The sequence below is a fragment of the Orbicella faveolata genome, unplaced genomic scaffold (assembly GCF_042242905.1).
Source record: "Orbicella faveolata isolate gen_17 unplaced genomic scaffold, um_ofav_v1 contig_14, whole genome shotgun sequence".
Lineage (NCBI taxonomy): Eukaryota > Metazoa > Cnidaria > Anthozoa > Scleractinia > Merulinidae > Orbicella > Orbicella faveolata.
The window spans coordinates 11897501-11915000 of NW_028301541.1; the positions used below are offsets into that span (position 1 = coordinate 11897501).

General features: G+C 40.5%; 1 protein-coding gene and 2 pseudogenes across 1 annotated transcript in view; all 3 read right to left on the minus strand.

Annotated features, from left to right (window-relative positions):
• Positions 1–5062: 5062 nt before the first annotated feature.
• Positions 5063–6223, minus strand: LOC110060150 (neuropeptide FF receptor 2-like; annotated as a pseudogene).
• A 689-nt stretch (positions 6224–6912) lies between these two features.
• Positions 6913–11948, minus strand: LOC110060153 (uncharacterized; annotated as a pseudogene).
• A 5319-nt stretch (positions 11949–17267) lies between these two features.
• The window catches only part of LOC149114013 (uncharacterized), a 360-nt gene continuing 127 nt past the window's right edge, over positions 17268–17500 (minus strand). The window contains exon 1 of the mRNA XM_089286026.1: positions 17268–17500. This exon is cut by the window's right edge and continues 127 nt beyond it. Within this exon, the coding sequence (XP_089142152.1) occupies positions 17268–17500 (233 nt within the window).

A 17500-nucleotide genomic window follows, 5' to 3' on the forward strand; every position in this document is an offset into this window, starting at 1 on the left:
GACAAATTTTGTCTCTGCCAAATTTTTAATTTATCAAGCGTGGGCGCACTGAATCACAGCAAAATATTTGTTAACCACAAGTGTCAATGACATGGAAATTAACACCATCGCTTGCGCGCTTTCAATTTGATTACATGTAGTCGTGAAACTTGCACTTGTACTTGTACTCGGCTGACTCGGGTGGACATACGGGTGTACAAATTGAGCAGAGCTTGGTCCTGGAGATGCAGCTGGAACGTTAACGTAGACTTGGGAACCGTAATAGTTGTACTGTGCGAACGGATCGTCATGGAGCATACCGAGGTACGAATCTTCCATGTTTATCGTTGATTGCCGCGCAAATATAAATTTAATTTTGGCGGGCTTCGGACTGAAATACTCCGACTAAAAATAGAGATCAAATTTTCTTGATTGACATTTTCCTTCAAATCATGGCGTGTAAATTGACAAATCTGTCAGATTTCACGCCTGACAAAAAGTTGTCCTGCTCCGAGGCAGGACGACGGCGTCTTTGAAGTTTGGTAGGCCTTGACAAAATTTGGTAGATCTAAAAATCACCGGACGCACTTGTCTCAGGGAATTGATGACAGGTTTTTTCGCAAAATAAACAAAAATCTGCCCAGTGCGTCCGGGTCCTAACACTATGTTATAAAGTTTCATGGTTGTCATTTAACTTGATATTTTCTTTTGTTTACTTGCATTGATCAGAGTAATCACGCTAATTATTTTCGCTTTCATTTTACCGCGACCTTTGCTTTTCTTGTGGGGTTTCAACCACTGGAGTGTGGTTTGTGGCGGATTATTCGTCACCCATTGTTTATTCAAGACCTTAGTTTGTTAGATTTATTTGCTGTTGTGATTCTGTTGTCATTAAACCTGCCACTACGGAGGCCAAATTCATCCAATACAATTGCCTGATTTATTTAAATCTGGCCTATCGGCGATCAAACTAGATTTCAAGCAAAGCTCGCGCTTGAGGGCTGAAACACCTGCCTTTTGTGTAGTTTTAGATTATTCAAATTCGTAATAGAAGGCCAAGATAAACAGCAAAGTCCCTAAACTCGAAGCAAAATTCTCGTTTATCCTGGGTCAGCTTAATCGGCGGGCTTTGAACAACCCGGCCCAGGAGCTCCGCTTTTAGGTTTGGCTAAATCTTGATATTTGTCAGCGGATACCTTGTTTCGACAGGTGTCAATTGATCATAACATGGATGTCCGATATCAAAGATGTACGCTGTAAACCAAGGCTGCATATCTCGGTCAACCTATTAGTTGGACTATGGCTGCCATCTTAAGGGGGTCTTATACTCTCAGATATAAATTTTTCTCCAGAAAACCATTTTTTTGGAACATGGAGATTCAACATCCCTGTCCATTTGTAAATCGTATTTTGAAACGATTTTCCCCTAATTGCTCCTGAATTTACGTGTAAATTAAGAAATTTGAACACTTCTAGCTATATTTCAACATAGCAACACCCATAGCAACCATTATTTACAGTCTAAAAGTACTCACAAAATGGATTCAATTCAATACATTTTAATGATACTTTACACAAACGCTTTAAAGATGTGTAGTTATGAGAATTTTGCATCATGGTCCTGAACATTATTTCTTCTACCATCTTATACGCTCCTTATACTTGGATAACATTTCTATGACTGGTGTGTATTCGGGTGTTCAATGAAACATTTATGTAAAACCTTTAAATATACCCCTCCCCCTGCCCCTAACCTCCCCCCCCCCCCTAGTTCACAGGGCTAATTTGGGCTCTCGGAGACCGGAGTAAAACTTTAAAGCCTTATTTCTCAAAATGACCAAATAGACGGATCATCAATGTCTCGCACACGATATCTCCACTGGGTTTTAACCGAATGTTGTCAAATTTTCAACATTGATGAAGGTCACAATTATCTAGGTCTTAAACCTCCAAAATTTGCAATTTATGAAATTTTTTCCTGTTATTTAGTTAATATAGTTAATATTAGTTAATATTAATACACTTTTTCAACATTTCACGAGAAAAACCCCCTTAAAACACTGTTTTCTGAGGTTTGTCTCCTGGACAACTTGCTTATGGACAGGATGAACTTAATTCCATACTTCTCGAACCATTCATTATTACGTTATCGTGTTTATAATGAACACCACTTTTTAACACTAAGGAGCTAGTTATTCATTAACTATCATGGCACGTGAGCTGGAAAAGCTCATTTTTGAAGTCAGAGTGCAAAGTCCTTTAACGTGATACCAAAACTGTTCCACAGAGTTGTTTTGCAAAAAAAAAAAAATTTAGGTATAAGACCACCTTAAGTCCCACGTTAATTAATTAAGAGCCAGCAGCCTGGGCCTGAGAAATAGTCATATGACGCAGTAGCCTCGATGTCGATATATCGATTAAAGAAGTTCGTTTCTCGTACCGAAAGCTTACTAACGTGTAAGTGGCAGAATGTCTTCTAAATAACTGTTTTGGTGGTCAAAGGACATCATTTAAGTCCGGCGATCGGTAACTTGACATGCAGCATTCGAAGAACTGAATGTTTGCGGCAGTTGGCGATTCCAAGGGCGCTCTTAAGCGCCAACAGATCGAAACTTGGTTTGCGACTGTGTCAGGCCAAAACAGATCAGGTCTAAAAGCAGGTCACTTCATGGGCACAAAAAAGGTATTTTGGGGAGTTAAATGGGAAGCAGTAGGCACCGTGCCTACGAAAGTGTGAATGTTTTAAGCTGCTTTTAGACTTATAAAATGTGTTGATTTGGCGGGAAGGTACATTCCGTGTCGCAACGGTCTACTTACCCATAAGGCATTGCAAGATGTGTTTGACAACAATGGCTGCCGTACATGTTGTATCTAGCTGACGATAAAGGCTGTTGTTAGCCATGAACCAGAACAATTAAAGTCAAGACTATAGCATATTTGAAGAAAGGTATAAGGCCTCCAATTGCGCTGGCTAAAAGATTTCGTCAGGATAGAGATTATCAACGAAAACAAAGCAAAATAGTTTCTAGACGAACTCGCTGGCGAGGTAGATTTGGACGCAGCGAAATCCTTAACTTCGAGATTCCGTAGGATTTTCAGAGTTGAAAATAGCCGAAGAAGGGTTTTCTGCCGATGACGAAGACATGGAAAAGACGACAAAAACCGAACAAATTTTGCGCCAAGGTAGACGAGTTGATAATCACAATTAACGCCACTGGACTATGGTAATTCTAGGACTTCAGAATGTGGACTGGACTTGGAAATCCAGATCATCACTTGTACTGCCTTATTTGGTTAACCTTTTCGATCTTTAAATGCGAGTTTCTAAGGTTCATTGGGCCTAACCAGTGACCACAAATAGGTTCAAGAGTTCAATTTCTTGTTCTGAATCATCTATCTGGGAGATAATTTTCCACAAATGTAGAGGAACTCTCACGATTGGTGGTTGAGGCCCCTCCAAGACCCCCAGCAGAGAACGTAAATGTTTTCAAAAGCCCATTTTATCAAGAAAAGAACTACTGCGCTAGATAATTTGGAAAGAATATCTTATATTTCAACGCATCAGGCGCATAAAAGTGATTTCTAGGGTCATATGACACCTTTCGTGGTCATGACGTCACAAAACACATTTTTGTGAATAAGCTAGTTTGCAAAAGAGCTTTAACGCCAATTTGATGTTGACATGTTCCTTGGGCAACACTGTTGTTGATAACATGAAACAAATTGCCCTAATCCATTTTTAATAGATTTTAGGACTACATTAATATTGTCACGTGACCTATTTCCTCTCATTGGACGGATTTTATGCAAAATGTGCAAAATTCAAAACACGTTGCAAAAAGATTGTCCAATCACAAATTTGAAAATTTATAGCTTTACTTATTATCACTTGTTTTTTTCGCTCAAACTGGGCGCAAACTTTTTAGTTAATAACTAGTCCCGTAACCTACCAATAGAGCAAAAACTTTATTGATGTTGCTCAGCAATGTGAAAGAATTAAGGCTACAACTTTTTAGGTTAAGTGATAAAATATTTATCACTTTATTAGTGAAATGAACATTTGTCGCCATGTTTTGGCACTCAGCGTATTTTACCCGTTTTTCTTGCTAATGTGTTCATAAAAAAATTGTACTGAATTCTTATCTAAGTGAAGAAACAAGCATTTGGCTACTTTAAGTGACGTGACTAACTTCTAGCGCCTTTTTCGTACCTAAAACAAACATTTTTGATAGCTGATTAGTGAAATAAACCCTCAGTGCAACCTTTTCCTATTAAACGAACTTATAGTTCCTTCCCTCAACTGATGCACTAGACCTAACTCTAACCCTAACCCTAACCCTAAACCTAACCCTAACGCTAACCCTAACCCTACCCTAACCCTAACCCTAACTAGACCTAGCCCTAACTCCACCCCGAACCCTAACCATAAACCTTAGGGTTAGGCATAGGTCTAACCCTAATGCAAAGCTTAGTGTTAGGCTTAGCTAATAATAACCCTAGCTTTACCCTCGCCTTCAAGAAAAGATATCTTGAGAAGGTTTTATTCAATTGAGCTAAAATTTTCAGGATTTGTTGTTCTGAGTACGTTCTGTGGGATAGGCATAGCACTTTTCCATCCAGTGCACTCTGTCGAGGTTATGTATTGAAACGTATGCTAAATTTTCTGTGTCAGATTTAACTGGTCATCATTTTACATGTTTTTAACTTTTCAAAAATCTCTAAGCTTATCCCAGCAAGCTATTTGTCTTCTTTTGTAAAATGTAAAAATTATTCCTTTTGATCAGTTCTTGTGGGATTTATCCTTTCTCAAGTAAGCCCTGGCATTCCCCAGCAGGTGGCAGATTTAATCAGCCGGTGTCAGGTTACAATACAGTTATAGGGTACACAAATATTTTCTTCATAATCTTTGGTCTTTGAGCTTTTTAAAAATGTATACTTTTGCCATGGTTTGGAGTTAACTCTTAGCCACGAGAAAATGTTTGAAACATGGTGTGTTTTAGGTTAAGTCCCACCTTACTACCTTAAGCGACGTCGAGCGTGAGCGCCCACGAACAATACCGCTAGCCATGATAACCATGAGAAAATCAATTCATTGGTTTCCTTTTCTTTCCTCTATGGGTATGGTGCTCCGCTTGTCGGCTATTCGGGCCGTCGGAGCTCTGCTAATAATTTTGTGATATCTGTAGTTTTATTTTTGTCAAGTGTACTTTTTTTAAGGACGGCTTTCTTGCTAATCATCGGTGTTGAAATCGATCCTTGTCTATCTGTCTGACTGTCTGTCTGTTTCACAATCTGGCTAAAGACGAGTCTCGCACTCAAAATTACTTGCTTCTCCTTGGACTCGATGCCCTGCTTGGCGCGAGCTACAATCATTTAAAACAGGCGCCCTCTTGCTGTCTTGCCAGCTTGCCCCTCTGCATAGAATCCGATAAAACTCGCGGCGATAATTTCCCGAGAATATATCCCATAAAGAACTAGATTAATAGCGCTATTACAGTAACCAAACCAGGGGAAATGCGAAATGCTTGGCTTGTAAACTTTTATCCTCTCCAGGGCTTGTAGAGGGAGCCACGACAGAGCTAGAATGACAGTCACTGTGATCAACATTGCAGTCGCTCGTCTGCTCGAGACTTGGATTTTATTGTGTGCTGTCTGATTTTGATGTCCAGATAGTTTTCTGCGGTAAAGACGTAACCCAGCCAGGCAGTAGACTAGAGCAATGATTATCAGTGGAACGATGTAAGAAGTAACGAAAACAACTGTAACGTAGACTTTCGTTGACATCGGCTTCCAAAACTCGTCGCAAATCATACCATCCCCTCCCTCCCACTGTTTATTCTTGGTAGCTATCATAACTGGAAGCATTAACGCCAGCGCATCTAGCCACGTCATGGCGATCGTGAAACGAACAACGTTTCGAGTCATTATTTTTTTCATTGGAAATAGGATGGCAAAACTGCGATCAAGGGAAATCACCACCAGACTGAACACTGAGGCTGCAAGGGATCCTATCTGTAAAGAGTGCAAGAACTTGCATAACACAGTGCCCATGAACGTGCTAAACCATTTATTTAGCACGTAGTACTATTTGATCATGTATCTATGGTCATAAGAAGATCAGCAAAGGCCACGTTGGCGATAAGAGTGTTTGTTGAACTACGCATGTGGTTTACTGTAAACAAGATGTAAATCACCAGAGTATTACCGATCATTTGCGAGGATGAGAACAATTTTAGAAAATCATATTGGTGTAAAAATGGGGTTGACGGGTCTGTAAGACTTCTACGATCCATGACATTTGCCGTTCAAAACGCTATCTTCAGTTCAATGTCTTTAGCAATTGACTCGTATATAGGCTCAAGAATATGAACATTTTTGCAATTTTCGAAACTTTCCGAACATTTTCCGACGAGTTTCCGGCAGTGATCCGAAGATATTTGACTAAAAGTGATGTCACTTTTAATTTTAATCAATTGCAACATTGTCAGATCAGAAAACAATATCTAATAAGGAGTACGATGTCTTTACATCACCATTACATAGCCTGTTACATCTCAGAGTGGTATAGTATAAAAATAGGATATGCAACTAGGTGACGCTACCACGAAATACTCGCGAGTGGAAAATACAGTATTTCTCGCTTCCTGCGAATCTCAAATTCGCGGCCGTGAACTCGTGCCCTTCATTTATTATTTAATACAGTAGGAGAACGTATTGCCATTCTCGAACTCGGTTCCTAAACTATCCGAAGAACAAAAACAATTTTGTGAAGGTGAAATATCCGTGAAGGAAATAAAATTAATGCTAGACAGCTTTCAAAATAGCAAATCACCAGGTGATACTGGGATGCTAACTGAATTTTATAAATTCTGTTGAGAATTAATTGGGGACTCTTTTATAGAAAGTACAAAGGAGACCTTTAAATATGGAGAAATGCCCAGCTCTCAAAGGAGAGCAGTCATCACTTTAATTGAGGAACAAGGTAAAGATTGAACACTTATAGAAAATTGACAACCAATCTCCCTCATTAATGTTGATGCGAAAATAATTTCAAAAGTAATTACATTCAAAGTAAAAATGCTGTGCCAAGCATTATTCGTCACAATCAAACAGGCTATGTTAACGATCGTTACATTGGAGAGACAGTTAGGTCGATTTTGGATATAAAGTTCATGAACGTTCAATTTACAACAATGCGAGGGCGTGAGCTGGTAAAATGTTTGCAGCGAGTTGTCCTTCACAAAGCAACAACAAAGTGTTTAGTCATGTTGCAAAAGTCACGGCATACGCAATGAACGAAACAATAACGAGTATTACAAAAAAATACTTGATCCATTTTAATTGACATCTGTCGCCAAGTGAATTCCTGATCATCAACTCTTTTACCCAAAACACGGCTCCCGCTGCTGGCCTCAGTCTCGATACTGGTCATTGTCGCAGTGGATTTCGCAATTGCTGGGTGGGCACCATCATGCTGTGATACATGAATCCGTTTGACTCTTTTACTCTTCTTAACGCTGCAGAAGTCACAGAGTTTTCCAGTCCAGTTTGGAGGCGTCCCTTCCATAAAGTAAACCCTCAGAACGAAAATGTTGGCGAAGAGGACTAGCGCTATAATGATCATAGTAATTTGAAGGTTTATGCCAAGGATTGGGAGTCCGTCCGATATTACTGGAAGATAGGATGGGATGACAAGTAGAAACACTGTCATGGCGAGCAGAATAGTTGTAACAAAGCCGATGCGTTCTCCACTTTCAACATGAATTAGGAAGCTACTTAGTGCGATGACTGTTAGTGTAACAGAAGGGATGGCGTTTCATCAGCAGGGCGTATACAACCTCACTGAAGTTAAACGGGCAGCAGTCGCCATGGTCAGTTTCTGATATTTTAGCTGTGATGTCCTCAATGTCCCAGTCTCCGCTTTTTACAAACCTAGCAAAAATGGAAAATATGCAAAGCTGTTCACTGCCTGTCAAAACTAGCGTTATTAAATTGACCGTCGTAAACCAAAACTAGATCAATTGCACTGGCAAATCACAAGAAACGTAAACTTTGCATAGGCTGTCAAAACTGTTAAAACAGTTTGTTCAGTCAACTTGTTAAACAAACGGTTAAAATAGTTTGTTTGTTAAAAAAACTGTTGAAACAGTTTGTTTCGGAATTTCCCTAAGTTGAACGCGACGAGTGTAGTTACAAACAGGCACAATTCAAACCAACAAAGGCACCCATGTCATCTCACCAAGAGAGGATGAAGGGTGAGAGAGTTTATCCACCATTCAGGCCTTGTTCTTTCAAGTTCCGGTTTCGGATTTCTCAGGAAGGTCAAGAAATAACTAATCCTGAAGTTTGCTCACGTGTGTAGCCCAAACGGCATTACACACGTTTTCATCCTCCGCAAAAACAACAACACAACGCGCGTGGTGACATTGGCTCGATTTATACCATTACCTGCGGTAGAACTGGGTATCATGTCCAAAACTGACTTGAAAGAGATTTCCTTGGGAATAGGACCTAAATGGGGCATCTTACTCCTCGACCTCTCTCTCTCTTTTTTTTCATTTTGGAATCTGCGCGTGGTCTGTTAAACACAAAGCTAAAGATTAATCAGAGCATAAAACAAGGAAAAACGTATATAATTGTCTCGCGCGAGTTCAGTGTAAGCCTCAACCAAAAATTTATACTTTCGTAATACGGAAATTTGAAAACACTTGTGAAACGAAAGGGAAACTCGCCTGTAGCTCGTGTTTCCGAATTTCTCCCTTGTTCTAGAGTATTTTTTAGCACTATTTTACATGTCTCTGGTTTCTTTATTCCTCGTGTTCTAATGTTTACCAGACAACTACGATATAGAGAAGAATTTGTAACAGGCTGGCTAACAGGCCTAGAACATCCACTGTCTACTAATACCGTCCAGTAAAGCCGAAGAATGTTTCTGTGCTTTCAGTACAACCACATACATCGTGGCTTTATTATCTGAAACCTACTTATCATGATTTCACTACTTTTTGAAAACGTTTACTGTGTGTTGAAAGATCTAGTTAGGCTCACCCACGGGCGAGATTTAAGCACTCAACAAGTGTCTGTACCACGCACCCTATACGAACAGAACAACAGAACAGTGGTTCTTACCACAGTAATATTATGATTGATCTCGATTCCCGACGACACGAGAAAAATCGATCCTTATGAAGCCTTCAAGGAAAACCTAGCAACAATGAGCCATAAGGGGCTATGAGAGTCCTTGGAAAGATACATTTCTTGGATAATTTTTTTTATTTTAACCTTTTTAATATTGTATATATTTTAATTCTCAACAATAGTTCATTGTAACTGTTTTTTAGACTTTTTAATACAAATTTATTCTTTTTATTGCCGACCACTTAAAATTGATCCATTGATTGTTATAGCTTAAAGTGTCACGTGATCTTAACGATGTAAAACAAGGACAATAACAAGATTTTGAGGCCAAAATAAAAGTATGTAACCCAGCCCCTGATGTAACCAAACAAGCAACCAGGCTATGCTATCAATACTAGGTTCTTTCCATAGGTATACGAACCAAATGCGAGTTCACATTTCTGCTTGTCAAAAGGCCAGTCCTGGATCTGTATTCTGCAATTGACTTTAAACGTTGTTGGTCCAGTCCAAACACATTTTCCTTTATAATTGACTGCGATGTCCTTCAGCTAAGTTGATTCTATCGTCACCACTTTAGACAAATATAAAATATTTTTAAAGGTAATAGAGTAAAGTCCAAACGAGATAGTTACTATGAACAAACAAACTTGGAACAGCTTCTAAACATCTGTCGAAGATTTCCCACCATTTCCGCAATTTTAGACTGTTCCTAAGCTCGCCGACCCAGGGGCTTATAAAGGCAAAATAGGACCTGAAATTTGTCCGGCTTTTTCACTACGAAAATGGGACTTGGGTCACTGGAACTGAGAATCACAAACATTCACCCTTCAGGACTCTCACCGAACGTTTAAGATATATATGAACCCAGCTGAGCAAGGAAAAGAACCTACGAAACTGAGCAAAAAGGCTCTGTCAATTATGTCAACTACAATCAGGACTCAATCAGCTGCTGGTTGAAAAGAAGTGAAATATAAAAACTGAAGCTTTATAGATTGAACCAGTACGTAGTTTAATGTTTTACATGTAACAATGAATTGAAGTTGGCATCGATTTAAAAGTGAGGTCTGCTGAAGCAGGAGAAGGAGTTTATCTGGTATGAAAATGAATATCCGACGTAATTTAATGTTACCGTTACCTTCAGAGGTGTCTAACGTCTAAGCGATGTAGTGCGTCCAGTTTAAACTGTAGATACCTAGACCCTATATCAAACCAAAGCTTATAGAGCTGGCTACCAAACTACAAGAATTTTGAAAAAATTTGTAAAATTAATCGTCGGAGTTTTCATGACCTCTAAATACGAGCGTCTGAATCACCTTTTGAAAGCTACAAGTCAAGGCAAATTTTGTTTTTCGCTAACTAGAATTTACTTTGTTCCTCAGTTTCCTGACCCAAAGCGCGGAAAAAACGTGTCTGTTTCGAAACAAAAACTTCTTGGACACGATTTTGGTGTTTACATGTCAAACTATCTACTGTACAAATTTTGTCATGAAAAATTAGACAATTCATATTTCAAAATTATTGGTATAGTTTGATAGCCAGCTCTAAAGGTTTTAATTTGAATCTAATGTATACATTATGTTAATGTATTGAGCATGCGTAAGTGTTTTCCCGCCAAAGAAAAAGAAGAAACTTGGCCATTCTCGACCCAATGTAACCTGAACATATTGCAACACATACTGCTCCGTTGTCAGCCTTTTCCTTCTCGTTCCATTGGCGGACTATTTTTCGCAAAGTTAAAGTCCTTCTTCGCTCAGTGTCTTCGTCCGCCATATTGAATACTCTACGTTTAAAACATCTTCCGCTGGCCGACATATCCGACAGTATAAATTCCGAATTAAGTGCGACACAAATGCGACGTATGAATCCACAGTCGCATTTCTGCTACACTTAATTGAATTGAATTCGACACGGGAGAAATGCGACGTATGAACTGGGTCTAATATTAAGTGCTAATGTGACCATATTTCTGTTAAAAAGGTTTAACAGATCAGATGTGTAAAAGTGAATATATGAAAGATCATATATTTGAACTGCGGAGAAAGATACGAAGACATGATTGATACGAAGACATGATCATCGCAGTTATGCACACGACTTAAGTAAATGTAAAATTAAAGCCTGAAAAAAAAAATCAGGCTTGTACGGGACTCGAGCCTATGACCTCTGCGATACCGGTGCAGTGCTCTACCAATTGAGCCATCAAACCATAGGCGAACGTGAAATTTTTTTCAAGGAGACGGGGAAGGGGGAGGGGGCGGGAATCACTTTGCCCAAATTTCTACAAGACAATCGAGCACAAACGAGGGTCACAGGGTTCACTAACATTGGCCTGCATAACTGTATATGAATGAATTGTACATGAATCTATCATATAGATCACGTTAAAAGAAATAATTGTCTCTGCCATTGCGACGGCCGAAAATATCAATACTTGGATCCATGTCATTGTTTGGTACAGAGTTGGCATATTCCCTTTCAACGTTGGTCAGTGCGATGTTACTGACACGCTGTTGCCCCATATGCTGTTGCGAAGGCAGGCTTTCATTCTGCGCAACGCACTGAATGATCCGCGCTCTGCAGAACACAATGCAGCAGGTATCACTACTAGGATATTCACCACATTGGAATACTCTGGCAACATATCAAATAGTTCGTTTTCATGCATTGTCTGCAGTATTTCTGAGACAGTCGTGAGTGGAACCCGCGCTCACGACAAAAACTCGCTACATTTTCTGCTCGGCTTCTGCCAAAGCACAGAGTACTTCCTGGTCATTTCCACTGAACGTGACCTCAATCTCTGACAGCACCATGACGAGGGACGCCTTGGGCATTGAGAATGAAAAAATGTCTGGATTAATACAAAAATAAAGCTTTTGTTTAGTGACAATGTGAGACACGAAAAAATAAGAGGTGTTAAGAAAATGCTGACTCCCACTACTTTTGAGTATTGAGTGCCATTTTACTGTATATTGATTAATAATAAATAATAATAATACATAATATTTTAAGAGGGGGCCTCCAATCACCATAAGGTGGTTTTCAGGAGGGTCCTCTGAGAAAATAAATGTTAAACCTTTAAAATACATTAAAATCTAAAATACAATAAAAAGGACAAAAAACTATGCGGTAAGCTAACTAAGATTAAAAACTAAAACAAGAATTAAAATATTACTAACTAAGGTTATTATCTGTTTGTCTGTTTGTCTGTTATTATCTGTTTGTCTGTTTGTTAGTGGCATTGTAATTTCTTGAAACAAATGGAAACTTCTTAAAAACCAGAGGCCCAAATTTCTCTTGTTGCCCCAAAAAACTGACTTGCCCAAATTTTGGGGGAACTGCAGCTCCCCCACCCCCAGTGTCCCCGGCCCGTACGCCTATGACCATCTGGGAGCTGGTCACTTTGTGAGTGACAAAGTGACCAGCTCCCAGACGGCTTGATAGCCCAGTCGGTAGAGCACTACACCGGTATCGTAGAGGCCATGGGTTCGAATCCCGTTCGGACCTGGATTTTTTTCAGGCTTTTCTTTTACAGTTACAAGTTGTGTGTATAACTACGATGATGATCAACTATGTCTTCATAAATCAGATATGTGCTGACCTGTATAATCCAGGTGTCTAATGCTACCAGTTGTTCTTAATTGTCCTGTTAGAAAACGAAATCACACACGAAAAAATGAACTTCAGTGTGTCTTGGACTGCAGCGAAGGAAACATAAAGCAACCAAAATTAAATTGTTCGACCTCCCAGTCAAGTAGACTTCAATCGTCATGGGATACTTGAAAGAAAAGCGCAACATCGAAAGAAAGTATGTCATGGGATGTTTACCATTTACCAAAAACTTCGGAAAATTTCCGTCAGAATGTAAATGGTAAGGCAATTTTGGCTCAACCAACCGGGAAATTTTCGAAAAAGACGGCCCGTTTCAATGTCTTGACTGGGTAGTCCACAATTTCCGAGTGAAAAATCCCAGTAGAAAATGTGCTTACCACTTGCAACTCTTCACCGTCACCAGTCTTGGAATTAGGACCAGGTTGAACTTATCCTAGGTTGTTTACCATTAACACGGAGAAATCAGTTGTCAATGGTTTGTACAAATAGTAAGCAAAAACGTTTTATATGGTAAGTTCCGTTCGGATTGCATCTATAATTTACTCAAAAAACCCGAATTTACCGAAAGAGACTAGGACCTGTTAAAAATTTCAAGAAGGCGGTGAAAAATTCCAAATAGATATTTTGGTTGGTTATTTTACATTACCTTTCAAGGCGTTCCATTTATTTCGAAAAGTTTTCCTGTCAGAATGTCTTACCATTCACATTCTATAAGAAAATTCATTACCTGACGAGGGAATTCTACTGTAAATTTCACGCGAAAAACCGATAGCGCACGGATCGCGAAGCGATAATTGCGATATCGGTTTTTCAAATGAAATTTAACGTGGAATTTACCGGTCAGGTGATGAATTTTATTTAAATCGCATAGCCTTCTTTTTAATGAAAGAAAACCCCGTTTCATTTACCTCCGTGTGTTTCATTTACTCGCAGACGTGAGCGACTTCGTATATCTCTCCAGAAAGTTGTACATCAAGTCAAATGGGGAAGAAACTTGTCTTCCACTTTCAAAATGACGTGTTTGTTTTAGGCTTCGTGGACGGCGATAATGGTTTTGAAAACATGATTAAAAGGTCATTGTTTCTAATTGTTTTTGTGTTGTTGTTTTATTGTCGCTCTAGTACAATTTCACGCAAAGCCTCGCTTTAATATTCAAGAGTCGCAATTCCACGCTGAATACACCGCCTACGTAACCAATCAGGGTGCGCCGAGAATTCCCTGAGCTATGCGATTCTAACCGGAAAAAATTTCTGGGATTTTTAGGTAAATGGTGAACAACCTTGTACAAATTAGGCCTTTTCCGCATTACGCCGGAGGAATTTGAAAACGCAGCTTTATTTATACGGTTAGGCCCACCGTTCACACAAATCCTTCACGAAAACGGAGCTTTTCGAAAACGCTCTTCAAACCGGAGGAATTTGAAAACGCTGGCTTTGCGAGGAGGGAAAACATTTTAAAAACGAAAGGTTTCGAAAACGATTTATGTTGCGTTTTAAATTCCTCCGGCATAGTAGACGGAAAACATTTGATGCGCTTTAAGAGTGAAACTTCCATTTTCAAACATCCTCTGTGTCACGTTCCACAACCGAAGGAACTGGATTATTGCAATGAACGGATACGACACACACGAATCAAATCTAGAAGTCCGCCATGCTGCTTTAATAATCAACTTCCCAGCTTACATTACGTGCTTAAGTATATTATGTATGATGCACCGAAATGTATCTTACAAACACTACATCCCTTCCTTTTTCGATATAACCACTATGATTTTAGGGAAATGTCAACACAATTGAAAGTCAACTAAAAACCTAGTACGACTTAAACTCACAAAACGGCTGGCCATAAAAATTATTAATTCTCCTCTCTTGAACCGTAACAGTCAATAATGACATCAAGTCACAACAAAGTTTCTAACAATAGCACTCAAGTCAAAACAGAGTCCTTAACAATGACGCTCAGGTCATACTGACAAAGTCTTAAATCTTTCCGGCAGTTTCCTGGCCCTTGTTGGTCTCGTCATAACCGGGCTGCTCAGTTTTTCTCGTTCTGCTTCCGGTTCTACAGGATCATTAACATCAAGCAATGGAGCTGCTTCCTCAGGATTCTGTGATGCCTCCTCATACTTCTTTACATGGGTTGTGTTTCGCATAAGTTGGACGCCTTCTGGTGATTCAACCACAACACTGTTCCCAGTTTTGGTTACAACATCATAACGCTCAGAAGCAAATGGTGTTGACAACTTGTTTTTGCGCTCTTGTTTTACTAAGACTTTGTCACCTGGAGCTAGGTCTGACTCCTGGGCACTTCTCTTCTTGTCTGCATAGTGTTTAGCTTTGGCTTTCATTTCGCCATCTCGGCCTCGCATCTCACTCTCTATGCTCTCCTCTCTCAGGTCAAGTAGTTTAGTACGCATCTTTCTGCCAAACAAGAGTTCTGCTGGACTCACACCGGTGGTAGTATGAGGGGTTGACCTATATGCTACCAAATACTTGCGAACTTCCTTCTTCCATTCTTTTCCCTCAGCTTGAGCTATTTTCATTCTCTTGAGGAGGGACTTGTTTTGCCTTTCCACCTCGCCGTTCGCTTGTGGCCACAATGGTGTGGTCTTCCTGTGTTCTACGCCGTTATCCTCCAAATACCGCTCAAACACTTCTGACCTGAACTGTGGACCTTTGTCGCTTCGAAGTGATTGAGGTAGTCCATGTGTGGTGAAGATTTTCTCCAAACACTCTATGACTTTCTCTGACGTTGTCGACCGCATGATTTCCACTTCATAGTACCTGCTGAAGTAATCAACGATGACTAGGACAGATTCTCCTGATGGTAATGGGCCTAATAGGTCTATGGCCAAATGTTGCCATGGGCTACTTGGTAATGGGGTTGACTCGATTGGCTCTGGGTTTGCCGGACTGCTTACAAGCTGACAGTCATGACAGGTTTTGCAAGACTTCTCGGCTTCCCTGTCGATCCCAGGCCACCGTACCTTTGATCGCAATCTCTGCTTCATACCGACAATTCCTGGGTGTCCTTCGTGGGCAAGACTCAGTACTCGAGGTCTCAACTTGCTAGGAATGACAATCCTGGTACCTCGCAGAATTAACTTGCCAATAACACACAGTTCGCCACATACTGGTATGGGCTGCTTGCGCTGATCACCTTTCCAGTTTCCGTCTTTAATGTGCTGACGCAATTCCACGAACTCTCTGTCCTTTGATGAGGCTTCTTCAATTTCACGTGTTGTCATCGCTTGAGGAGTGGCAGTTACTGCGACAAACCTGACAAATTCATCTGACACCTTGTGCGCTGATGAAGATTCTGCTTGCTCGTTTGCATGCAGTAAGCGTGACAACGTATCGGCAATATTCTACTCTCCAGGTAGGTACATGACTTGGAACTTGTATGGCTGTAATCGCAAAATCCATCTCTCGATTCGTGCACACGGCTTCGATCTGCTTGAGTAGACTGTTTCCAACGGCTTGTGATCAGTGTACAGTTCAAATTCAATGCCGTAAAGGTACACATGGAATCGCTCACATGCCCAAGGCTTCTTTTTCCGTTTGCGAATAACGCTGTTCCACATCGCTTAGACTCTTGCTTGCGTAGCTAATGACTCTTTTCCAGCCTTGCTGTTCCTGGATGAGGATTGCACCGAGGCCTACCGGGCTTGCGTCTGCTATGATTAGTGTCTTGGCATTTTTATCAAAGTAACCAAGAGTTTCTGCACTTGATAGCCTCCTCTTAAGCTCATTGAATGCGTTCTTCTGCTCTTCTCCAAACTCGAAACGGACACCCTTTTTGGTTAATCTGCGCAATGGCTCTGTGACCGTAGCAAAGTCCGGGATGAAACGAGCATTGTAGTTTGCTAGTCTCAGAAAGCTTCTGACTTCTGATGCACTCTGCGGTTCTCTTGCATCAACGATCGCCTTTACCTTGTCTTCGGCAGGGCCAATACCATTGTCGCTTAACACCAGTCCCATGAACACCATCTGGGTCATGTGGAACCTGCACTTCTCTGCATTCAGCGTGAGATTCTTCTCTTTCAGCCTCTCCAAAACTTGCTGCAATCTTCTGTCATGTTCTTCACTGTTCTTCCCGTGAATAATGTTATCATCTGAGATGTTAGCAACACCTTCACAGCCTTGCAATGATTGCTGAATGACATGCTGGTACACTTCTGGAGCTGAGCTTATCCCAAACATAAGGTGCTTGTACTGGTATAGACCACAGTGTGTAGTGAACGTTGTGATACTTCTGGAATCTGGATGGAGTTCCAATTGGTGATAACCCCATTTTAAATCCAGTTTACCGAACACTGTGCTTTGGTTGAGGTTTTGGAGCACTTCGTTCACTGTGGGTATCGGATAACGTTCTCTGATAATGGCTTCATTAGCCCTTCGCATGTCCACACAAAGGCGTATTTCTTCATTCTGCTTGGGACTACTACAACTGGACTAACCCACGGGGTCGGGCCCTCTACTGGTTCAATTATGTCCATGGCTACCAGTTCTTCAATCTTTTCCTTAACCTTGTCTCGAAGACTAAATGGGGGTGCGCCTGACTGGTTGCGCCACCGGAGGTACATCCGGATTCACATGTAACCTCACTTGGTAATTCTTTAACTTTCCCACACCTTCAATTGTCTCATTAGATGTCACAGTGCAGATCCGGGTTCCTAATTTCAACACGCCTAGCTGTATGGCAGTTTCTCTTCCAAGCAGTGCTGCCCCTTCACCATTAATAACGACAAATTCGGCTTTGGCTTCTTTCCCCT